The sequence below is a fragment of the Embiotoca jacksoni genome, unplaced genomic scaffold (assembly GCF_022577435.1).
Source record: "Embiotoca jacksoni isolate LCO1_2020_lvr unplaced genomic scaffold, fEmbJac1.0.p SCAF_17, whole genome shotgun sequence".
Classification (NCBI taxonomy): domain Eukaryota; kingdom Metazoa; phylum Chordata; class Actinopteri; family Embiotocidae; genus Embiotoca; species Embiotoca jacksoni.
Window position 1 is genome coordinate 2,284,282 of NW_027185307.1, and position 25,605 is coordinate 2,309,886.

Consider the following 25,605-nt stretch of genomic DNA (forward strand, 5'->3'; position numbering starts at 1 on the left):
TGTGTGTGTGTGTGTGTGTGTGTGTGTGTGTGTGGTGTGAGTGGACCTGAGCCATCTCATTTCTCCCTCAGTGCCTCCTGACTAAACCGTCACGCACTCTGTCACATTCAGCCGGCAGCGCTGTGTCTGTCTCTTTCATCTCATTCTGTGTCTGCCTCTCGTCCCCTCTGTCTCCGTCTCCTTCTCTCCCCCAATATCTCTCTCTGTCCAGGGAGTCCAGGGGCCCCGGGGGCCGCCGGGAGAGATCGGCCAAGATGGTCCCAAGGTCTGTGTGTTGAACGTTATAATTAGTTATTATGCTAATGACCTGCTGCTCCCCAGCCGCTCAGCTATTCTCAGCCTGTTCTAATGTTGCGCCTCCCTCCCTCCCTCCCTCCCTCCCTCCCTCCCTCCCTCCCTCCCTCCCTCCTCTCTTGATGTTCCCGTGGAGAAAACAGCATTTTGCTGAGAAGGAGCCAACTTATCTGGAATCAATATGTAGGTGTTTCTGAATATGTGATAAATGCCATCCTGCCAGGGACAGTTGATTTGTGTATACAATATTTCTCTCCTTCTAAAACACTTATACATTAATGCATGAGTGAGGCTTTACTCTCTTTGCTTCATTCGTTGTCTAGAAACAAATTAAAGGAGTACTCCACCAATTTGCTGTCGTACAAAAGAGACCAATTTAGACAAGACTACTCAGAATCACGAAAATGTAATAAACTGACATCATTACTTTTAGTCTCCAAAAAGCTCAGAAATTGACGTTAAACTGAACTTAATGTAAAAACGTGTCGTGCCCCTTTAAGGGTGTTGTTTTTATCTCCTCGGAAAGAGCACGAGCAGCATGAGGGCTCATATTCACATGTCTCTGACCTTGAAATACACATTTTCTGTCCCTTTGGACTCTGTACACTCAGCGCAGCATGCATATCACAGAGATGGAGGGAGGAGGAGATGATGGCGCTTTCATGCAGATGAAGGAGAAAATGGCCTCTTTGACGTTGTGCTGAGAACTGAAACCAGGAATGTTTTCAGCAACAAGAACGGGTGGAAAATAACTAAGATATTCATAGACTGTACTGAAGCACAACCGCTGTAGTTATTATATTATTATGGTAGTAATTACACGGGAAATAGAGAAAGTATTGCTTGCTACAGCACCCACTTGTTATATTAAAGCTTTTAAGCAAAACTAGGAAATTATATGGTGAACTATTGACATGCTTTTCATTTATCTAATAGAGAATTTATTCGTTTTTTTTAAAGCTCCAATATAATTAGCAGGTACTTTACCTTGAACACACACTGGCCGACGAGCCATTCACTATGGTATCGGCCCATTTGACATTCACATCCCAGAACATGTGTATATGTATGGATGTATACGTTGTTTAACAGCACAAAGACTAATCACTGATGCAACAAACAAAATGCTGCCAAGCATTTAGTCTTTTTTCAGTAAAAAAGAAGGGGATGTTACTGCAGCAAATACAAGTTTCTCTCATTAGCCCCGAACTGTGTTTTCTTGGAAATGTAATTTACAGTTAAATAGCAGCAAAAAAATTTTTCCAGGAAATTATTTTGAAAATACTGAATCCATAGTAGTTAGAAAAATCCTCATTGAGATTAAAGATCCAATTTTCAGGAGTGTTTCTGTCGGGACAGCCAGCAGCAGCAATTGTACATACAAACAACATAAAACGCAAAAATATCAATCTCAAAACTACCTCACAATAGCAGAGTGAAAAACACTGCAGGGTAGATTCAGGAATACAAAATATGTCATGCCAGAGACAACGCAACGCTTTTTAAAAGAACACAACAACTCTGCAGATCCAGTGAATCAGCTCAGGAACCTTGTTCAGCCCTTTCAGATCAAGTTACTGAAGGTGCAGCACATTAAAGCTCGTTCACCTGATTCCCTCCTGGGATGGAAGAGCAGCAACCTTTCACAATAAAAGTAATCATCATCAGCTGCATTTGGACCAGCTGCAACATTAAAATACTGCTTCCAGGCATCGTGGGATTTCTAATGCTTCCAATTCCCACGTTGGCCTCGACACAATACAACTGTGTTGCTCCGAAAAAGCGTCTGTCCTCTAAATTTGCTTCTGTGATTGGCACAGCTGGTTAACAAGAAAGAGAGCAGTAATGGGGCTGGCTGAGAGGATAATGATTAATCACTGCACACTGTGATTTATATTCACTTCATTCAACTCCTTCGCACGTGCTGCGCTGCACCTACGTGTGAATGCAGATAGCAGCTCTGCCCTCACTGACCCGATGCTGGTCTGTGTGCTGGTTTAACACTGAGGACTGGATTAGAGCTGAGAGTGTACCGTTGGACCAACACTGTGTGTGTGTGTGTTTTACTCAGGGGACGTGTGGAGATCCAGGAGCTGCTGGTTCTCTCGGTCCACCGGGCCAGAAGGTGAGTGGAGCTCCATCTGGCTTTTTTTTTTTTTTTTTTTTTTTTTTTTTTAATCTTTTAAGCCCATTTGTAAGTTGATTCATTCCCATATCAGATAAGAGTTTTACTAAATCAAACTATTCTAAATCGATGCTTGTTTCTCTGTTGTTCATTCTATCCATGGTACTCTCTGGCTTGTTCATTATCTCCAGCCGTCTATAAAAGTCTCTCCTGTCTGATCTGCTGCCACTTGTTGTGATTGAACACCTAAACATGTTGGTAATTAATACGTAAGTCAGTCAGCAGGAGTCTGAATAATAACACACCAGAGTTTGATCGCTCTGTGACGCACCATAACTTAGTATTCATGACACAAATATACTTCAGTGTGTCCTCAGGCAGAATCCCCTGAAGGTTTAGAACTGGATTCAATCAATAGGAATCTTCAACAGTATATATATATGTATTATTTCTTCCGCTCACTTTCTCAAAACAGTTTTAAAGGTGTATCAATTCAGGTAGAAATGAATTAGAAGAAAAGATAAAACAGGTAACTGACCTCCTTGAAGAAACTTTTTATTGAACAAAGAGCTCCATCCAGATGTCCTGATCCACAATTGATCAAGTCTGTAACGGGCCTCAAGCAGACTTTTTAGTGGCTTCAATAGAGTCTAAAGTTCAGTCTTCACCAGGCTTCATTTGGAAGATTACCCAGCGACATCAGACGTCTTCTAACTGCATGCTTTCTGCTGTATTTGTTTACTGATTCAGTTATCTTGTATGAATTGCCAGTAGCTGTGTTTCCATTCACCTATTTTATGCACAGTTTAAAGCTGAGTGGATACACAGAAAATTCACCAAAAATATCAAAATATCACACAAAAAATATCAACATTGAAACAAAAATATCAACATTAATAAAAGCAGAATGCAACCAAGTGCAGTGAAAACAGATAATGATGATCTAAAAGCCTGTGATTTTCACTGGTGACAAAAAATGGCAGCAGGCAGACAAAAACATCAGAAGTTTAACTGGAAGCTTACTCACATTAATATATGAAACTAACAGAACTCACAAACTGAGTCACCATCATGTTTTTTTTAACCCTTTCAGATTTGACTGCTGCTCTTTCAGTCACGTCTTTTCACTGCGTCTTCTTTTTCTGGGATGGTTTAATGGCTCCGACGGGATAAATAGAGCTACCAATTGTTTATGTTGTGAATTTAATTTAGTGTGGATGAAAATGTTCATCTATTTTCCTTTTCTTTTGCAGATTTTCAGAAAATTTGCTCAAACCCAGCACTATATGTGGATGGGAAGTTAGATCATGTCGTTACCATGGAGAACATGTTCGAAAAATTGCTCGGTTACAGTTTACAGTTCAGATTACTTGACAGGATGATAGTGAACAGTTGGCTGGCAGTCTAACGGCTGCACGTTTGGATCCATCCAACGTCTTTGGATTTTTAAAAGTACAACTTGTACACACATCTAAGCACTTCATTATGTCTGAAACAGTCAAAGATGCTGCATCTCCAGCTCTGCAAGTAAAAATATAAAATAATTTGTTCCATTAACAGCAAAAAACATCATATTGTACCATCACAAATAAAGAAAATGGCTTAAAATATCAATGAATATTAAAAAACTGCCAATATAAATACATATTTATCTATTTTTTTTTTAACTAAGCCTTTATTTTCTGCAGGAATATCTGATCATGTAAATCACATTTTATGCTCCATAGGCAATTACACCATAGTAAGCCACAAAGTAAAATTAATTGAATACAATGTTATGCCCAAAACTGAAGACAACAGAGAAACTGGCCTGTAAAGCTTTTAACAATGAAGTACAAATATGTCCCATAGTTGATTTAGAGATACATTTTTATGGGGTTTATCTAAACAAAGATACGATGAGTTGGTATTGGTGAGCATGTAGTCTGTTTCCAGCTTGTTTGTGCAGTCGCAGCGAGTCTCCGCCGACGCCCACATAAAGGTGAAGGTTTGAGACAATTCAGCTTCCTGTCAGTCTGCACTCGTTCTGCTCCTGATGACTGACAGCTACACCGTTAATGCTGCTTGTTTGTTAAGTGACATGTTTCTGAGCAATCACGCCCACAAACGTCAAGCAGTCTAAATTTAAAAAATAAAAGAACCCGCTGTCTCTGCCGTGCTCCTTAATTATAGGTGACGTTTGGGGATTTTCAAAGTGGCATCCTTCAAAGCGCAGGTTACCTCAGCATTTTCAGAAGTGAGCATTTCATGAGCAGAAGAGTGCTGGGAAAGTTTTCACTATTTAGAGCCCACATTTAAGCAGCCGTGGTTGTTGGCTGCAGCAGCCTGGGAAGTTGTCACAGGGGACACAGTCGCACACACACACACACAACACACACACACACACACACACACACACACACACACACACACACACACACACACACACACACACACACACACGGAAACTTTTGGCCACTTTTAAAATATTTTATTTTCAAACTTGCCTTATGCTTGCTCTCCTGCTGAAGCAGCTCTCCTGTTAGATTCCCAACAAACACATATTTAACATTCAACGAGTTTTCATTTCAGTTTGAGGAGCACATCTTTTCTTCTGTCAAAAATCAATAACCTTTCACGTCACCAGGGCTCAATGGGGGAGCCGGGCTTTCCGGGGCTACCGAGTGCTATGGGTCTGCCGGGGTTCAAAGGTCACAAGGTGAGAGTCAAGTCATATAATGAGGCGGGATAAAATAAAATAAACAACCTGCGAGGTTTTATTTGCACTTAATGAAGTCTGCAAATGGCAACAGAGGCGGCACTTTAGGAATGATTTATGGCTGGAGATGTCAGGAGTTTACATGATTTACATGTTGTACTGTGGAAATGTTGACAGCCCAACATAATACATACTTGTTGATGTATTATTCATTTTTTGCTTGGATGACATGATTAATTTTAATGCTGAAGTTGTCCTTCACACTTCAAAAGCAGCACCACCAGGCGCATAAATACAGAACAAACAATCCAATTTCACATCTGTCTGTTCAACATGTTTGTTTGTTTTTCTGTACAGTACGCAGTGATTTTCTCTTATTAATTCCTCAAACGGCATGTTGTTATTTCGACACCTCACTGTCACGAGCTGAGGTGGACATGTTCTAATGTTGAGCGTTGTGTTGTCAGGGGGAGAGAGGAGAGGCTGGATCCCAAGGAAAACAGGTATGCTGCTTTCTTTTTTATTCCCTCTTGTAATGGGAAGTCATTCATTCAAGGGTTTTTCATGTTTTTTACTGCTCTCTCTGTTGTAGAGCACATCTGAGGACATGAAAACTATTGAAAAACACTTGATGAATTTTGTTGTGAGACAAAGAAAAATATGTTTTATATTCACGATTGAGGGCTGGAGGTTGAAGTCATCATCTCAAAGATTTTTGTTTTGTGGTTATAAGCGCTAATTGCAGCTTTTTTTGGGACTTCATTTCACTTCCCAGAGATCCAAACAGAGCCGCCTGTGTGACATCAGTTAGATGGCAGTTGAAGAAAGCCTGTTGCATTAGCTCCGCCCACCCTCTCTGACGGCACAGCCAATCAATTGGATATAAAACTTTTCTAACAAGTGAGGCCGATGCAAAAGTACCAACTGCAATACCACCGAGGGCCACTAGGTGTTGGACTGCAGAGTAAACACATTACTGTCACAATAGTGTCATTCACCAGTGTCACTCCTTCTCATCTTCTGTTTGATTGACAGGCCTGTGGTGCAGTCCGGTTTCCTCTAAGGGTGGGTGGGGCGTAGTGTCCTCGCGTTTCCAATCAGATCGGATCAGATCCAACGCTTGCTCCTCCCAGTTCGTCCTAATATGGTCACGATGACGACTGCCAAAACGCTGAACTCGAGGCTTCAGAACAGCAGTTGACAAACCAGCGGGTGACATCACAGTTGTTTGTCACTTTGGCAAAACTGTCACGCGTCACTAACTTGGCATTATGATTTTTCCAGTTAATTTCGCCACAGACACTTATCTAATTTGTAATATTGCAAATTTCAGGGCTCTTATCAGTGGGCCACCGGCTCAGTCACCATTGCGTTACCTCATCAGCTGATAGATAGTGACTTAACAGACATTTCTATGAAAGTAAATCTTCAGGATTGTTGGTTCAAAGACCTCCTGTTGTCACAGGGACGATACAAATAGGATCAGAGAGGACTTAAATCAATTTTGGGACGAATCTGGGACGAGAGTTGAAAAAAAAGAAAATAAATCCTGATAACTTTACAATGACCAGGGATGAAAACAACTGTCTGCATGCTTTGTGTAACACACACTTCTAATTAAACCCCGTTTGACACACACACACACACACACACACACACACACACACACACACACACACACACACACACACACACCCGGACTGACGATCGCAGGTAAACATAATAGTACCGCCATCTAGTGGAGGGACACGGCACTTTAGTAACATTTTAGTAACATCATGAAAGCAAACTTCAGGAGTTGTGAACCAACAACTTTATCCACAACGGGCATTCAGACCCGGGTCAATGAAGTAAACTTGCTTGATTAACGTTAATGTTACCAGTTAGTTAACATTAGCACTTTTTTGAAATGCTAACATTCGTGTTTTGATCTGGCCTGCTAGCCACGGAGTGAGAACCCGACGTTTGCTTTTACGTTTGAGAGTTGACAATAACGTGAACTATGAAGGGGCTAAATTCTGCTGTAATCATGTTACTAACATTAGACACACCACGTTTACTCCTCTTCATCCCCTGTGGGTCAAAAGGCTGCAGTGAGATCTGTTCATCGCAGTTTGTCCTTGTCAACGTGACGAGTTCATCTTGTTCAGCTTCTAAGCTGAAACTGTGTTCAGGCTTCAGGCGCGTCGGGTTTGTTTTCTGAGATCCCACCTTGAGGACAGACTGTCAGCACTGTTATTTGCAAGTGAGCGAATTTGACGTGTCCAGACATCACCAACCTATCTGCGTGGGTTGCCATGGTAACGGCGTACGTGCAGCTGTGCAGGCTCGTTGGACTGCTGTTACCGTTGGCGCCAGAATTCCCACTTTTTGACAGCTTCTGCTCTCTGTCACTCTGAGAATGACGTTGTTACTTCAGTGTCGTATTGCTGGAAATCATCTCTGAGCCAGCAGGGTGTCCGGACAGAGAAGCATCTGGAGAAATCTGACTGGAATCACATTTCAAACCTCCACATGTGGTTTGGAGCTTGTTTTTTTTTTTTTTTTTTTGCTGTTCAGACTTTCAAAAATCAATGTGGATATAACAAACAACAGTCGGAGCAGAACTGTAGACGTTCAACAGCCGAAGCTGAGATGTGTCAGCTACTTGAACTGTGGGAAGCACTGATGTGGGCTTTAATCTGAGCCTGGCGTTAATTGGGGATTTCTGAGGCTGGTAATAAAGTTCTCTACAGCAGAGGGAACTGGTGGTCCTCTTCCCCGCGGTGCTCCTCATGAGAGTTTCAGCTCCATCAGTTTGATGGTTTCTGCATTTGAAGAAACTTTCTTGAAAGATCTTGGACTGATTAACCTTCATGTCTTGAAGTGGTGATGGGCTGCCGTTTCTTTTTATTAGTTGAGCTTTTTCTTGCCATAATATGAATTAATATCATTCATTAGAAAAGGCTTACCTGGTTAACATGTTGACGACAGTGCAAAGCTGTCTACTTTCAGGAATTTAAAATCAAAACCATAATTCTTTGTGTTAGTTCATAATAGGTTTGACGTCTTCAGTTTAGGTCACACGATAGAAATAGAGAAAATAAAGAAAAGCCTTTGTGATGCTGTTTATGAGTTAATTGCTCAGTCACAAAGTTAATGCACTGAAATATAAAACTTTTTTGATAATGAATTAACTGCAATCAACTGTGGGTGACCAAATCATAACTATATGATAGTTAGATAGACTGAGCAGCTGATGGGATGTTCATGGATCTCTGAGTCCTCCGCTGGAATCTGTGGTAACTAGAAAGAGACAAATTACCACATTTTTCTGAAACGTGTTCTGCTCTTACAGTCGGCGACCTTTTTGTCAACAACCATCATCTCAGTATCACACAGGCTGATTAAATACTGCAGCTTCAGGCTAAATAAACACTTTCATTTTGTTTTTTTAAGAATCATTTTTTTTGGACAATCAGCAAGAAATGGCAGCCCAGAAAAAAGATCATAACACAAGTCCTCAAATACTGAAGTTATATAGTGTGCGCAGTAACCATTAGACCACCATGACACCCCGTTACTGTATATATTTCTGTCAACCACTGCTCAGCTGATATGTTGCTGTTAGCTTCTTCCTGTTTGTCTGCTGGCGCCTGTTGTAAATAACGGTCACTGTCGCACACAAACTGCAGATGGATGAGTGACAGTCCCCTCCCACCCTCCACAGCATGTTGTTTCTTTTGATGAGTTCAATGTGGCTAAATGTACACGAGAGCCATTAACTCATGTTGTGAGTCACAGCTTGCATGAAACAGGTCCCGGGGTCACATGGAGGAGAGAGAAATGTGGCCACTAGATGTAGAGTCCAAAAATTTAAATCTCCTACACAAGAGTGTTTTTGTAATCGAAGGCCGAACTTGTGTGGAATGCATCGTGACACATTTGTAAAACTGAATCTGAATTGTGACCCGTAAACGTTTCCTTCCCATGTTTTGTTTCACAACATGTTTTGTTTGGCATTCACCAAATCGTGGGAAAATGTAGCATCGCCAATGTGTTCATGCACAAACATGTGCCATGTGTGCCATCATAGCATACGTCCACGTAAAAAGATTGAATCGAGTTCAGTGTCATTTATATGGTACGAAATATTAAACATCTTACGGTGCGTCCAAGACAAATCCCCCCTGAAGCAGACCCGGGTTATAGGAGATGAATGAATGTGTACAATATGATGTGTGATTGAGTCTCTGAAGGGCACGGAGCTCATAACCTGGAATACGTCCTCATTATAAGTGAGAGCCTCCTTCTGCTCAGTGGAACGTTTAGATCGCCCCTCGTATGTAAACGTTTCTTTTTACTTATGATCATACAGAAATAGAACAAAGAAACATACAACGTTAAGTGCAAACTCTAGACACTTTCAATACTGGTCTTTTTAAATTAATATTTTTGTTCTTTTCAGAACTGAAGCAGTGAATGAATCAGTGAACAGAAAGTTAATCAGAAACTCTTTGGGTTATTGACCAATTATTTCAGCCCTTTTTTCTGCTGTTCTGTGGTTCCAGTTTCAGAGCTATTATAATTATTCCTCTAACTTTTTAAAGGTCTTCAGATCAGACTCAGAACCTCCATCAGCTGAAGATGTGTGCAACATTACTGCACTAATCTGAATGTGTTGTGTTGTACTGATTCACATCACAGTGATGATGAGAGTGTGTGGGGTGTTTAAGCAGCTCCAGAGTATGTTGGAGTAAGTGAAGGGGAGCCGATCCACTCTCACTTAAAGCAATCATTACATCCAGCATTGTTGCAGCTTCCTCACTTCTCCCGTCGTGCAGCCACAGATTCATCAATGCTCGGATTCACTTGCTTCTCTTTACGTGCTCCAATGGAAGACAGTGTGATGGCCCAGAGAGAGCACAGCAGTGTGGCACAGGGCTGCGGGATGTGGTGGGAAAACCACACACACACACACACACACACACACACACACACACACACACACACACACACACACACACACACACACAGACAGAGAGCAGATAAAAAGTCAGGTTTGTTAAAGGTCACTGCTAGCCAATTTCTTCCCTTCTCTCCTTGGGTTTCTCTTATTGGCTGCTAGTGGTAATCATGACCTTTTCTACACTCACACAGAATGAAGACATGGACCAGCACACAGCAGTGCACACACAGCTAAACCCACACACTGTCATTACACACCGGCATTATCAGCCTCACACACACACACACACACACACACACACACACACACACTCGCGCGCGAACACACACACAAAGAAGCCATTCCAGCACGTGTCAACAAACTGGCACAAACCTCCAGTCAATCGTAATATGTCTCTTTGCAGGGGGAGCGAGGCAGCGATGGAGATCCAGGGATTCCCGGCATACCTGTGAGTATTATTCATTCTGCTTCCACTGGGTGGCAGCAAAGCTTATGCTTCCAAAGCTTCAGCTGGGGTTTAAGTGTGTGTGTGTGTGTGTGTGTGTGTGTGTGTGTGTGTGTGTGTGTGTGTGTGTGTGTGTGTGTGTGTGTGTGTGTGTGTGTGTGTGTGTGTATTAACAATTATACACGTTTTTTTAATTAAATTTAAGAATTGATAAAATATTACCAATATAGTATCATGGGATAATTTACACATACTGTTTTATTTCTACTTTTGTAGCCTGTCTGTTTGTAATAACATACATCCACTGATAATAGCTGCCATAAATACTTTATCATGAAATAAATATAATAAACTCAACTAATATAACACCTCTCTCAAAGTGACTTTACAAGGTGCTTTACCAGATTAGAATAAAACAGCATATACAAATACAGAAGTATGCAATAAAATAAAATGATAAACAGTAAACTCAAAGAGAGGTGAAGGACTGATGAGGAGGAGGAGGAGGAGGAGGAGGAGGAGGATACTATTGTATAAAAGTGTTTGTTAATTCCGGCTTTGAAAAATGGTTCTGATCCAGAAGTGTCTTCAGCTGCAATACCAGCGAGTGCCACTAGAGGTCGGCTCCAAAAAGCCTCCGGCTCCATAGACTCCCATTCAACTTCTCTCATCAAATCCAAAGTGAATAAAATGTGTCCATCAGTTATCTCGGTGTTGTTAGCTAAAGTCACTCCTTCTTATTAGTTTTCTGGAGGTCCATCTGAAAATAATCCCTCATTCATTAGAAAAGAAGATTCAAGAAGACCTGTTTTTGGGGGCGTGTCTGTTTGATTGACAGGCCTGTGGTGCAGTCAGGTTACAGCTATCGGTGGGCGGGACGTAGTATCGTCAGGTTTCCAATCAGATCGGTCAGATCCACCGCTGGCTCCTCCCCCAGCTCGTCCAAATATGGTCACTTCCTGCTCCAAACCGCTCCGAACTAACAAAGATGGTGACGGACAGAATCTGAACTGGAGGATTCATAACGTTCACAAACCAATGATGACCATGTGATTGATGATTCGTACGTTCAAAATGGGCCTTAAAGAGGCATCGCAGCTCCCCGTGCAGAAGTCGAGATCTTTAAAAAAAAAACTTGTACAGAAACTCTCGTCCATGTGACAAACATTTTGGAGACTGGGGGGTTTGGCGACACAGAATTAAGAAATGAAGGGTGAGAGTCATCACTAGGTGTACTAATGCTTCTCAAACATTTAATTTACCCTTATATCACGCTATATAGATCCACCTTATCACAAACATTCAAACAAGCAGTGAAGTTTGTTCTGGTGAGCCACAACTAGTCTATAAGCAGCTTTGAATTGTAAATTATCGAAGACGACTCAAATCTCAAAAATATATTCAGCTCAATATTTCATCAGTGCAAACTGAACATCACATACCAGAATGAATATTTTTGTAAATACTGTGAATATACTAAATCATTTTCACTTGAACCATGTTGAAGTCCAAGATAACATCAAATAGCTTTAACAAATTGCAGAACAGAGTGTCAGTAGTTTCTATCCATGTTGTGCTGTGCATATATCACCCCGAGTGAGTTTTCATGCAGGTTTTAAAAGTGCTGCAGTGACTCACTGCTCCTCACTCACCTGTTTCCCTGAGTTTTGAGGCCGTTCTGGTTTCCAGCGCTGAGACCTCGGGTGCTCCTCAGCGGATGAACTCACCGTGTTCACTGCAGCAGCAACATGTCGCCACTCGGAGCATTTTCTTTTGTTTGTGACATCACTGCTGTGGCCACCAAACAACATGTGCATATCCTCCACCTCATCCACCAGCACTTTTGACAACTGTGTCTGAAAAATTCCTTTTTCCTGCTCGTTTTCTCCGCTGGTGCCACGATTCAACGTAAAGAGACGCAGATCAGCCGGCTCATTGACAGTCACAAGGTGTGACCATTGATGGTTGGATGTGCAGACGGCGAGGCTGATCCACGTGCTTATTTCTAGGTGGACTGTGATTTGTAAAGGGGACATTGTGTAGATCTGAATTTTAAACTTTTAATATGGGTCCTGTCCACTTTTTTTTTTTATATATATATATAAATGAGGCCCCTGCTATTTTGTGAAAAGTGAAAATAGAACAATTGGTAATGCTGACAGATGAAATTCTCTTAATCCAGATAGAAAATATTTCCAACCTGCCGGTTGAGGAACAATTGATCGCAGCAGCAAGGTGAAATAAGATGAGAGAAGCGACACTTCGGTATAGATTCAGCATGTGTATTCCCACTGAGATCATCATCATCATCAATAATTGGTAATAAGCAAACATATTGATGTAAATGCCGATGTGTGATCTGCAACTTCACCTCTCGAGCCGACTCGTACTTTTTATGAGGAACAATTCCAAATGAGTTGCCTTGAAGAATTGATCAGTCGACATCGATCCGCAAATCCCTCGACAGGGATTAGACAATGAATGAACCTTGTAAGAGGTTTGTGTGTGTGTGTGTGTGTGTGTTGTTGTATCTCAAATTGTTGTCCCCAATTGTTTTCCCCGAGTCCGTTGATAGAAGCAGTCTTTAGGCATTTACCGGTCTTAGTTGATTTTTATTAAGCGTAGTTTACAAGATATCTTGGAGAGCCCAACATCAACAAACGTCTCTTTGTTGGATTCTAACTTCCCGCTTTCCGGCACATACCCTTATGCTATTGGAAGAGGCGTGACCTATACTGTGACGGGAACATTTGCATATTATGTTCGTCTGGTTGTTTTCCACTGTCCTCCGTTTAAGCCACACCTCCTCTTGCCTGATAGGGAGTTGCACCCCACGTGACCCTTCCATACAGATTCCTGTTGTCTATGATAATACAAACAATCAACACATTCAGTTCCCTCGAACACATTTCATTTCCTAATATGATGCACTAGTTGCATCCTACTTTTGGCCATATTTCATACCCGTAATGCTTTCTGCATAAACAATGTGTTTTACAATGATTACAATCAGTATGCATTTTGAACTTCTGTGCTAGGATATGTTTACAACAATACAACACATATATATATATATATATATCATATCATATCACTTACATATAGGTCGTACCATCACTACCAATCTTAAGGTGTAGACAAAAGGCTGTGTATGTAAATGTGAGTGATACTGCTTGGCCAAACCAAAAGGTCACAGTAGGAGGTCTGCAACCTGTGGGGTCACATACAGTTGTTCTTTGAGGCATTATCAGATGGCTGTCTGGAGGATTCCAGGGGGTGAAGGAAGACAACCCCCACCTCCACCAACCAACAAAGAATACATCAATATACATGACTTTTAGGTGGAAGACAACCCAAATTATATTGTATTATCGTACAACATATGAGCCCTCATATGCACTAAGCAGATCTATATTCCACAGTGTGTGTGTGCGTGTGCGTGTGTGTGTGTGTGTGTGTGTGTGTGTGCGTGTGCGTGTGCGTGTGTGCTTGATTGCATCATGTTGAGAGTTGTGTGGTGTCGTGCGTGACACTCGAGGCAGATGAAGCGATTGTACTCCTCAGTATGCAGCTTCATGTTCACGCTGTGTAATTCCAGTGCGTTGAGAGCCGGCCAGCCTCCATGTGACACGAGCTCAAGGCTAAATGCATCAGCAGTGACTAACTGCTGAAATGAATGTGACATATTTTTGTCTTCAGACAGACTTCCTAATTCCTACTGGGTAAAATAAAGATGGCTGTGCACTGCAGTTCAGCAGTGGAGGAGAGGGTGTGTTACATTTAACAGGTTTCCTCACAAACCGCTCGTCCTCCACCAGGAAGTAACGACGCGTTCACATGTTGCGCAAAAAGTTCGGCTCTTGTGCACAAACTCAGACAAGAAACACAGACGCTCACATGCCCCGGCATTTGGCTGAGACCGACTTGTACCGATAGAAAAATATTAAAATTACATTCAGAAATCAGCATCTACTCTGCAGGCACTCAGCTCTAACACGTAATACAGAATCAGTGCAGTGACGTGACAAGTGTGAAAAACATACACCGTGAAAAAAGAAAAGGTTGAGAAAACAAAACATTCAAGGCAAGAAAATTGATTAAATCTTAAATTTATGTCTCCAATTTAACATTTTCACTTCTGTTAATTTATTCCAAGTTTATCATCAAGCTCATTATTCTTCAGTCGTGACAATCTCCATGTCTCTTGATGCCTTTTGCCATTTTTACCGTCTTCATCACGATTTGCATTCATTCAGGACCATCTGACTCCCCTGAAATATGTCTAACAGACGTATTATTGCCTCCATCATGTCATTTTTTTATTAGAGTAAAAAGAAGGATTTCTGGGAAGTCTTAGCCGTAATGCAATGAATGCTGGGAATCATTTGCAAACAAACCAACAATATTTCTAAAAAACTTCATATTATGAGTTAAATAAATGTTCTTTTGACATTTAGTCAACTTCAGCTAGTGACACTTAAACATTTAAAAATAATCTAGTTAGATGGAATTAATAATAAAATAAAAGTTGAGTTTGAATGGATATGAGACTGTACAGTTCAATTGATAAACAAAACACTATATTCCCCAGTTAAAGCAGAACAAAGACAGATTCATATTCAGGACACACTTACACTGTAAACTGAAAAACCTGCTGAAATGCTTCTGATGTAGATGTTGATAGACAATCCAACCAATTACAGAAAATGGTCAATCACCGTCTTACCTTTTTCTATATCTGTATGTGAAATTGCCTGACATTCAAGGGCTCCCCGAGCAGTGGGAAGCCCTCGTTGAGATGATCGGCTTTTCTCCATGTTGTGTGAAGTACGTAGCGAGTTGTGTAAAAAAGCTACTAAGAGCTCCCTTTTGAAGGCAGAAACCAGAACGAGAGGAGAGTTGTCGCTCCTGTGACTCAGATGACATTTGCATGAACCTTTCTGTTGCACAGCTGGGCGCCTCCTTCCGTCTTTGAGTAGTCGCGAGCGTCTGCAGGTTTTCTTCGAGGTTCGTTTTCCATTTAATGGCCTCCGGTTGCATCAGCAGCAAGTGTGAGTGAGAATGGGCCGATCATGCTTTAGTAAATGCATCTTGATGAGATACATCCCATGTTGCCTCACACAAAGCATCCTACAAGCGGAATGTTTTCTAGAGCTGCTGTGTTTGTTTTCTTTCAGCACTAGAATGACTGAAATCAGTTACCAGGTCAGGAAGGAAAGGAGGATGTGTGGAGCAAAATGAGGGATTTTGTGGAAAATGGAACGCACCCCGGGCCTCAAACATAAATCTTCCTTTAAGAACTAACAGCTCTGCAGATGCATTTTTTCATCTCATTACAAGTAGCAAAAGGAAAAAAAAAAGCTTTAGAGCATGCATTACAATAACAAACCACGATAATCTACGATGTTTTGTAAGCCACCAGTTTTGACAGAAAAAAAGCATCTGTGCATCAGCAATGCAGAGCAGCGAGCGTAGCTCCTCTGACATACTGTCTCAGCCTTTGATATGTAGCAGAAGTTTCTAACTGTCTCTCTTCCCCCCCTCCCTTCCTGCTCTCTTTTCTTTCTTCCGTCAGGGCGAAGTGGGACCCAGGGGAAGGAAAGGAGAGGTTTGTCGAATTAGACTTTGCGGTATTAGATATAATCCATTCTGTCTTATTCTGCAGCGCAGTGAGAAGCCCTGTCAAGCCTGCACGGCTGCTATAGAAGACTTACAGAGCCAATACCTTTAGGCCTGGGGAAATCTGCCCCCCCCGGGCAAAATATACATCACAAAAGCACTCTTTTCTAAAGGCACACACATCTGAAATATCAAACACTTATTGTACTGTCTGTAGAATCACAATTTATGGAGATACACCCTCCTTTAGTTGCTGCCATTTGTAGGATATTATTTAACACCAGTCTTCGCTGTATTAGCATGCTTCTTGATCATGAACAAAAAAACTGTGACGGAGAAGGAGATTTTGCCATATTTGATGCTTGCTAAGCTCCCCCTTGTTACTGTTATTACACCTGCCGAGACTTCTGTTCTTGGACGCATGCAGTTTGACACCAGCGGCGCACTTGAAACTCTTTGTAATAGTTTGATATAGTGAGAGCTTGATTTCAGAAAGAGGTTAACAAAAGCCGGCTTCTCTTTAAAGGTGAACACTGTCAGTTTTGTTCATTTAAACGCGTCTCACCGTCAGATTTGATCAGATGTAGCTGTAGCTCACTAATTAGGCTCTAAGTGAGCCTTCAGGTTTTAAAACTGACTTGTTTTAAAATGAGATTGTTGTCAACGTGTCTTAAATATGCCTGTTATGGCTGCAGCCATGATATAATGATTATGCTAAAAGCCTGAGGTAAAAGGTACGTCAGTGTCCGCCATGTAGAAAAAACAAACATTGTTTTTTTACCCCATTTGCCTGCTTAGCTTAGACTATATACTTTCTCATATTTTCATTGAGTATGTCTTCACTTCTAGCTTTGAGGACTGCCTGGTGTGGAAAGGTATCGAGTGTCACGTTAGATGGGGTGTAAACGCCCTCGATTCCAATTGAGAAGCAGGACAAAGGCAGAAAAATATGATAAAGACACCTTCAAAACATTTTAAATACTGAGTATCTCCTCCAATAGCAAAGCTCGACGGGCCTGTAGAGCCTTAAAGACAGTTTTAAGAGGGTTCGGTGATCAGCCAGTTACATCGTCATTTACTGCAAACAAGTCCCAGTTTCACCTGTTCTTCTTTTATAATGCGAGATGTTCTGTCGTCCTTCCTACTCCTGCTTCAGAGAGGAGAGACAGGCGATATGGGCTCCAGGGGTCCTGAAGGGAAGAAGGGGGACACGGGCCATATGGGTGCTGGTGGTCCCAGGGGATTTCCTGGCCAGGACGGCTTGCCGGGCCAACCAGGCCAACCTGGATATCCTGGGAAACCTGTGAGTGAACCTCCTCCTGACTCTCTCTATATATAACAAGAAATATGAAAAAACAAAAATGGTATGAAAGTTACAGTCGATGATTTCATGCCTCGAATGAGGGAGCTGTGTTTGGGAGGAAGGACAACTCAGCTGTCTGTGTGTGGCTTCATGAAGATGGAAAGCGGAGCTCTGAGAAGATCCTGTAAATCTGGAGGAATACTCCATCACAGGTTGAGCCTGTTTTCCCAGTCTCAGCTTGGATTGAGCTGAATCAAAGTGTGCTTGTGTGTTGCAGGGCAAGCCTCCCTCAGATGAACATCTTCTAAAGCTCTGCTCTGATGTTCTGCGTAGTAAGTATCTGTTTGCTTTCATGCCACTCTGCTGTGAAGCAGAGAGTGAAAGCCTCAACTCGTCTCACACAGACTCACATTTCTCACAATCAATTCACCCTGATTGTAACAAAGTGGCAGTAATCAGCTCAATCTGCTGGACTGTTTCAGTGATTAGGCCTTCTGTAAAGGAGATTACACGAAACATAATGGATCATTTTTAATTATTTACCTTTATTGAATGTAAATAATCAACCGCCTCCTGTTTTATGGATGAAGAAAAGAAGAGCTTTTTCTGCCAAACAGATATTTATTTTTCACTTCAACCAATATTTTTCTTTTTTTTGATGAGACCACAGTTTCTAACTGTAATACTGTATTTTAACTCCTTTAATACATAGAAATAATTAGTAATTAGTTTGCAATCATAAACTGATATTTGGCCACTCGGGGGCAACACTGATATTGCCTCATACAGCATGGTTATGTGTTAGCCACCGACTGGATATAAAAGTGTTCGTAGCTTCAGGAGAAGTGTCTTCAGCTGCAATACCAGCGAGTACCACTAGAGGTCGGCTCCAAAAAGCCTCCGGCTCCATAGACTCCCATTCAACTTCTCTCATCAAATCCAAAGTGAATAAAATGTGTCCATCAGTTATCTCGGTGTTGTTAGCTAAAGTCACTCCTTCTTCTTAGTTTTCTGGAGGTCCATCTGAAAATAATCCCTCATTCATTAGAAAAGAAGATTCAAGAAGACCTGTTTTTGGGGGCGTGTCTGTTTGATTGACAGGCCTGTGGTGCAGTCAGGTTACAGCTATCGGTGGGCGGGATGTAGTATCGTCAGGTTTCCGATCAGATCGGTCAGATCCACCGCTGGCTCCTCCCCCAGCTTGTCCAAATATGGTCACTTCCTGCTCCAAACCGCTCCGAACTAGCAAGATGGTGACGGACAAAATCTGAACTGGAGGATTCATAACGTTCACAAACCAACGATGACGTCACTGATGGTTCCCGCTTGGTGTTAGCAAATACATGCAGGCGTAGGCAATATTTTTTCAGGCTCTTTACATACTAGAGACATAGTGGACAATCATCTCCAGCTAGCGTCGAACTGTCTGTCTGCTGCTTGGTGCTCGGCACTGAGTGTACACATTTTTATTGTTTTTTCTGAAAAAGACTGCAGGGAACTGCAGAGATAGATGCTACTTTTTACTGAATGACCCTTTACACATACTGTGGAGTGTTTCCAAAAAATAAACTGTCTGTTGCTTCACTACTGTTTACAGAGTTGTTACTGTGAAGAAATAATATTAACAGGAAATCATGGTGTCTAACTGGTTTGTTTGATATTTACAGCAGCAGTAACTGTCTCATGCTGGATTATTATAAGTCTGATAATAGCGGCTATGCAGCTGTGGGTGACAAATACTTATTCGGATCTCTGACTTTCCCTGAATGAGCAATGATCCATTTGGTAAAATAATGCAATCCTCACAGAAAAAGAAAAGAAAATGCTGCAAAAATACCGTTACATTCAGAATAAACACGCCTTTTAAACACATTAGCACACACATAACCTTGTAAGTAGTTGCTCTAAATATTAAGCTAACATATTAGTGAATTTATGGATGTCGTTCTAATCATCTCCATGATGGTCCGCTGATGGCGAACAGAGGATGGAGATGGATGGGAAACTCTGCAGCAAGCAGGCTTCTGATTGGCTACTGATTCCAACGAGGTCAAACACAGAGACTCCTTAAATCCTGAATATTTTACACAACACGTGGTTTGAACAGAAACACAGAGCTAACAGTTTCCATGCTGGCTTTTATGAAGCAGTTTTGATATAATATTTAATATACCGGTGGGGTGTTCAGCATCTTCTGCTTGTTTCCTGCAGACCAGCTCCCAGCGCTCCTCCAGACCCTGGCCCCACCGTCTCAGTGTGAACCCTGCCAGAGCGTGAAGGGACCCCCAGGTGAGCCGGGAGCTCCGGGACCCAAAGGCTCCATGGGAACTCCAGGCTACCCGGGCAGAAGTGGTGCCCCCGGTTACCCAGGACCTCCTGGAATGCAGGGCCCTGCAGGCCTCAAAGGTTTGATGTGACACATAATGTCTTTAAGGGAATAAGCAGCTCCTGAGGCCAGGTCTGTGTTGTCTGTCGGAAACGCTCCCTGTGAAGACGGCGGCGTCTGATGCCCTGTGACAAAAATCCTCCAAGCCGGCTCTTTACTCTGATGAAAACAAGGCAATAAATAACACCACACCATCACGAACAAGAGCGAAGACAGAATTAACTGCTGCCTTCATCAACGATTAAAATCAAAACAGTGTCAACGACTAACAAATTGGATGTGTTGACGTTCACTGTACCCCATAAAACAACATCATTAAACAAGTGAACATCAGTGAAAGTCAGCCGAGCAAAAGACAACAAATACTGCGAACCCATCTCAATGAGCTGTCTGTGATTTATCACCACTTCAAGACAGAGTAGCTAATCAGCTGTGGAAGATACCACTCCACTGCGGCGGAGGGCTTTAACTCCAGGGTTCAGAAGAGCAACGGATTTAAAGAGCAGTATGTTGAAAACATTGAGAAGAAATTAAACTTGCCGGGTGTATTCATTTGCATACATCTTTTAGGTCCACACATTCCAAAATTAATGGAAAGGTAATCGCTGCTGTCAGTAATAGTTGTCCGATGGGATGAGACGGTCTCTATTGTTCAGTGCTGCAACGTTAAAGGGTCCGTGAGCAGTTTTGTTATTCCTCGTCATGTAGACGGATACTCAGGCTCTGAGAACAGGTGTCTTATTTTTTGATGTTTCTGTTGGAGGCACTTCAGTCCAGGAAATCCAGATGACATCAGTACTGCTACTAAATAGTTGTTGGACCCCTTTAAGCTTTTTATGAGAGAAAGTTCAGTTCTGATATGAAGTGTACTTCGCTCCTTGTGTGACCAGTAAACCAGACTCATCTCAGACACAGACCTTCATGACGTCTGTCCATATGCTTCATTTGATAAACCTCATACTTTATGCTGAGTGAACAGATCAGACGGTGTCTCGTTTCGTATAATTTCTTCTAAATGACGTTTGGTTATTCGTGACTCAGTGAACAAACACTGCTTCCAGTTCTCATCACTTATCAGCATCTTTCATGTGTTGGGAAGTAGTGCTCCACTAACGGCATCCGGCTGCAAATAGTTATGGCAATCCATTACTGTTGTATGGATTGCCATGAAATGTTTTACAGATGCCAATAGTTTCCAGGAAATAAACCTCACTGATGTTTCATTCAGTGTCACTATGAAGTGGATGTATTTCTAGTGAAATACATTACATTTCATTACATTACATTACATTTATCTGACACTTTTATCCAAAGCGACTTACAATAAGTTCATTTCAACCATGAGGGTACAAAACCAGAACAACAGGAATCAAGAAAATACAATTTCTTCCAGAAAGACAAACTACAAAGTTCTATCAGTAAGTTCCATTTTAAGCTCCTAAAGTTCTACTGTTCAAGGTGAATACACGTGTTTCCACCACTATTACTGATTGTTATGATCTATGGCAGGGGTGGGCAAACTTTTTGGCTCAGGGGCCACATTGACTTTTAAAATTTGACAGATGGGCCGGGCCAGCACCAGATGCATACATATCAAACATAAACATAAAAACGGCATCACAGTGTTAATACGTACATTCACTTTTAGTGGGAACAGTGTTGTTGATCACCTTCTTTGCCAGTGCATCGAAGTCTGGTGTTAGTTTTGTTGTGGCAATTCTCAGAACAGATCTGAGGTGTTCATCACTCAAATGGGATCTGTGAGGTGCTTTGTTGGTGTTCATCACACTAAAAGTCTGTTCACACACGTACGTAGAGCCAAACAACACCAGCATCTTCTGGGACATCTTCTGGGACATCTTCTGGGACATCTTCTGGATGTTTGGAAATTTGGCTGCTTTAATGAAGCATAAAACTCATCCAGTTTAAGAGAGTTGAACTTCTCCTTTAAGACGGTGTCACATTGGAGATCAATTGGTTCCAACTGCAGCTCCTGTGGCGCCGTTTCAGGGTCTCGTGTGAAGGGACATGAGACCAGCTGGAGGGACAGGACACCAGCTGAAAGGACACGACACCAGCTGAAGGGACATGACACCAGCTGAAGGGACATGACACCAGCTGAAGGGACAGGACACCAGCTGACGGGACAGGACACCAGCTGAAGGGACATGACACCAGCTGAAGGGACTTGTCAATTTTTCCAAAATCAGAGAACCGATGGCAGAATTCTACGTGCAGGTCGTCCAATGATTTCCTGTATGTCTTCATGTCAAGGACGTCTTTCAGCGTAGCCAGTGTGGGGAAATGAGCAAATGACTTGTTTGACATTTGCTTTGAGAATAAAGCTAGCTTGGTTTTGAAGGCTCTGACGTCTGTGTACATTTCATGCACAAACTGGTCTTTCCCTTGGAGCTTCACGTTCAGCTCATTCATGTGTGTCAGTACGTCCTCAGCAAAAGACAAATCACAAAGACAATCTGTGTCACTCAGCTCAGGAAAATCATCAGCTTTCTCAAGTAGCTCCAAAAATGCGATAATCTCCTGTTTGAGCTCCAACACTCGTTGACATACTTTCCCCAAACTTAACCAGCGGACGTTGGAGTGGTGAAGCAAGTCCTGGTGATCAGAGTCAGTTTCTTCAAGAAACTTGATAACCTGAGGATGGTGAAGTCCCCTCGCTCCAATAAAGTTCACCACTTCTACAACTGGCTTCACTACGTGGTCGAGCTGCAGTACAGATTTACACAGTGTAAGAAAATGACCTCCTGCTCAGGGTTGTCCTCTTTCACCCTCTCCTGGATTCTTTTGAGCAACCCAATGTTTTTTCCAGTCAGATTTGTCGATCCGTCTGTGGTAACGTTGGCGAGCTACTCCGAGGTAGCTGGAGCCTCTCGATGACCCCCGACACGCCGTCATACAAGTCCTCTCCCCGCGTTTTCCCCTTCAGGGATTCCACGGCCAAAAACTCCTCTGTTATCTCAAAATTGTCATTAATCCCTCTGATAAAAATTAAAAGCTGAGCGGTGTCCTTTATGTCGTTACTTTCGTCCAGTGCCAAGAAATATAATGTAAATGACTCCGCTTTTTTGTTTAGCTTGCTAGCCAAGTCTTCGTCAATCATCTCAACACGGCGAGTCACCGTCCTGCGTGATGAGCTCATGTTTTCTAATTTGTTCTTGCTCTCAGGACACAAGATACCTGCTGTCTCTACCAGCACTCTTTGAGAAACTCCCCTTCGGAGAAAGGCTTGCTGGTCTTTGCTAATTTGAATGCCAGCAAATAACTTGCCTTCGTGCTTGATTCTTGGATGGCAGTTTGTCAGATAAAGGTGTTTTGCTGAGCCTGCAAACGATCTGCCGACCTCCGAGCGGTCGCCATCCGTTCCTGCGTTGACTGGTTGTTGGCGCAATTAGCATGCTTGGTGGAAAAGTGACAGCTGATGTTGTATTCCTTTAAAACCACAACGGTTTCTTGGTAAATAAGACACACAGCCTTCGACCGGACTTCAGTGAAAAAGTATTTAGTTGTCCGTTCCTTATTAAACACTCGGGGCTCGCTGTCGACTTTTCTTTTCTTTGGCCCGTTCATTGTTGCAGATGTGTTCAGAGCAGCAGCAGAGTAACAACAGGGAGCAGCCCGGCCTCCGCAAAATCAAGTCAATGTATCACTGCGCCTAGTGCGCCACCTGCTGGACCGCCAGGTATTACAGGACAAGGTCAAATGAATGCAGTCATAATTATGATATGATTTGATTTGGACAATTCTGTACCAATCTTCGGCGGGCCGGATAAAAAAGCCCAACGGGCCGGATGTGGCCCGCAGGCCGTAGTTTGCCCACCCCTGATCTATGGCATTCATATTCTCTTCAGGATGAAATGTACCTCTAGTTTCAACTTTTGGAGCAGCTTTATGTTTAAAGCTGCCCCCCCCCCCCCCCACACACACATCCGTACCCCTCAGATCATTTAACAGCATTTCAATTTAAAATAAACTTCTCTAGTATTTCCAGATTTGATGCATTATGTAGTTCTCATTATGTGTGCTCATTATGTGTTCTTCTGGCTTATTAATGATTTTAATTAATTTCCTTTTCTTTTATTGCTTCTTTTCTTTAATAGCTTTAATCTTTTTAAATCTTAGTTTGATGTCGCGCAGCAACTCTTGTATTTAAATGTGCTACATAAATAGAATTGACTTGAATCAGAATAAGTGCTTCAGATAATTTCACTAAACTGTAAAAACATATTCAGAATAATGAGAATCAGTGAAATATGTTTTTCTAAAGTGTAACTCTGGATGCTGCTGCTCAGAGGGAACGTCGCCTGCTGCTTCCTGCTGCTCTCAGTCAGACACACACTGTAAAGCTGCTTTTTAACACACATATTATGTGTCCAGGGGACATGGGAGCAAGAGGGCTCAAAGGCAGCAAGGGAGAGGGTTACCACGGACCTCCAGGACCACCCGGACAGCCAGGTAAGTGGAGGAAAAAGCAGCCTGCTCTTCCAAATGTCTTCACACGTTAAAGCCATTTTGAGGAGTTGCGGCATTTTCAGCAAACTAACCACGATGTTCTGATAAATCACATCTGAAGACTGTTTGTAGTCTTAAAAAGATGTTTGCTCATTATTCCCGATGAGTGCTTTGAGTGGCAGGTGGAGTGAGGGAGGTGTGAGGTCAGGTTTCAGGAGCTCAGGCTCTCTGTGGAGACTGTAATCGCCCATCAACTCATCCCACAGTATGAGTGGATGTAATGTGTCATCCTTTGTGTGCTATTTTTAGTTCAGTAACAACTGGGATCTAATTGAATGGAACTTTTGACTTTGCTCCCGTAAATGAGGCAGAATAGCGACAGATGGTTGATCTCATTTACTTCTGTTTTCTCTCCTCGTCGCTGCAGGGATTCAGGGTCCTCGTGGTTTCGATGGAATCGGTCATCCGGGCAACCAGGGTATTCCTGGCAAACCGGGACCAACGGGAGATCCTGGCAAACGGGGTGGCCCGGGTCTCCCGGGGGTTTGTGATATCTCCACGTGTTACCAGACCTACAACCTCAGGGAACATTACAGCAAAGGACCCAACGTCTGACGACATGGCGGCGAGGGAGAGGCGGCTTCTGGCTCTCAGACGGGTTTCGTTCGGAGGAAGCGTTTTACTGTATCACTGTTGACTCCTTTAAGACAGAGCGTGCGCGGCGTCGGCACTGGAGGCAGACGTAACCTTATGAGTGGAGTTAAACAGAAACGGGTAGGGCATCGAATCATGGTCGGAGAATTCGTGATCAAAGACGGTCATCAGGGTCGCAGCCTGTCACTGAGACAGCAGAAACTTTGAAGTGGCAGGTTTAAATAGAGGCTTTCTGTTCTGAGTGAGTCCGATGAGCACCAACACGGCTGTTGATCTTTTTTAACGAAAGTACCAAGAGAACCAGGATTCTGAATAAGATTGAAAATAGCTACCTCCTCGTGAAGAATAAGTGAATCATACTGAAGGCTGTGCTGATATGCTAACACGAATTAATGCAATATGCATGCAAAAAAAGACAATTCTCTCCAAGATGTATTAACTATCCAGTACAGAAGTAAACATTAAGAGATTCTGATGCATCTTAATGGAGCCAAATAAGAGCTTATGCTTTCCTTAAAATGTGGGCTAATGTAGCAAATGCTAGCTGGAACAGATCTCCTACTGACAACCGAGCAAAACTCAAGCAGGCAGTTTTATTTAATGAGTTCTCATCAACAGAATTGGCCCTCGTGCTGTGATTGACAGCTGTGCTTCCTTATTCGA

General features: G+C 42.4%; 1 protein-coding gene and 1 pseudogene across 1 annotated transcript in view; one reads left to right on the forward strand and one right to left on the reverse strand.

Moving 5' to 3' along the window:
* Positions 1 to 25,379, forward strand: part of LOC138199582 (collagen alpha-1(XXI) chain) — an 84,129-nt gene extending 58,750 nt beyond the window's left edge. The window contains exons 21-31 of the mRNA XM_069151761.1: positions 212 to 265; positions 2,366 to 2,419; positions 5,046 to 5,117; positions 5,585 to 5,620; positions 10,469 to 10,513; positions 16,086 to 16,118; positions 17,286 to 17,432; positions 17,710 to 17,764; positions 19,644 to 19,838; positions 24,214 to 24,291; positions 24,716 to 25,379. Coding sequence (XP_069007862.1) covers positions 212 to 265; positions 2,366 to 2,419; positions 5,046 to 5,117; positions 5,585 to 5,620; positions 10,469 to 10,513; positions 16,086 to 16,118; positions 17,286 to 17,432; positions 17,710 to 17,764; positions 19,644 to 19,838; positions 24,214 to 24,291; positions 24,716 to 24,903 — 957 coding nt within the window. The 3' untranslated portion in view covers positions 24,904 to 25,379. The remainder of the gene's footprint in view (positions 1 to 211; positions 266 to 2,365; positions 2,420 to 5,045; positions 5,118 to 5,584; positions 5,621 to 10,468; positions 10,514 to 16,085; positions 16,119 to 17,285; positions 17,433 to 17,709; positions 17,765 to 19,643; positions 19,839 to 24,213; positions 24,292 to 24,715) is intronic.
* On the reverse strand, positions 20,903 to 23,234 carry LOC138199568 (general transcription factor II-I repeat domain-containing protein 2B-like; annotated as a pseudogene).
* Positions 25,380 to 25,605: the final 226 nt, after the last annotated feature.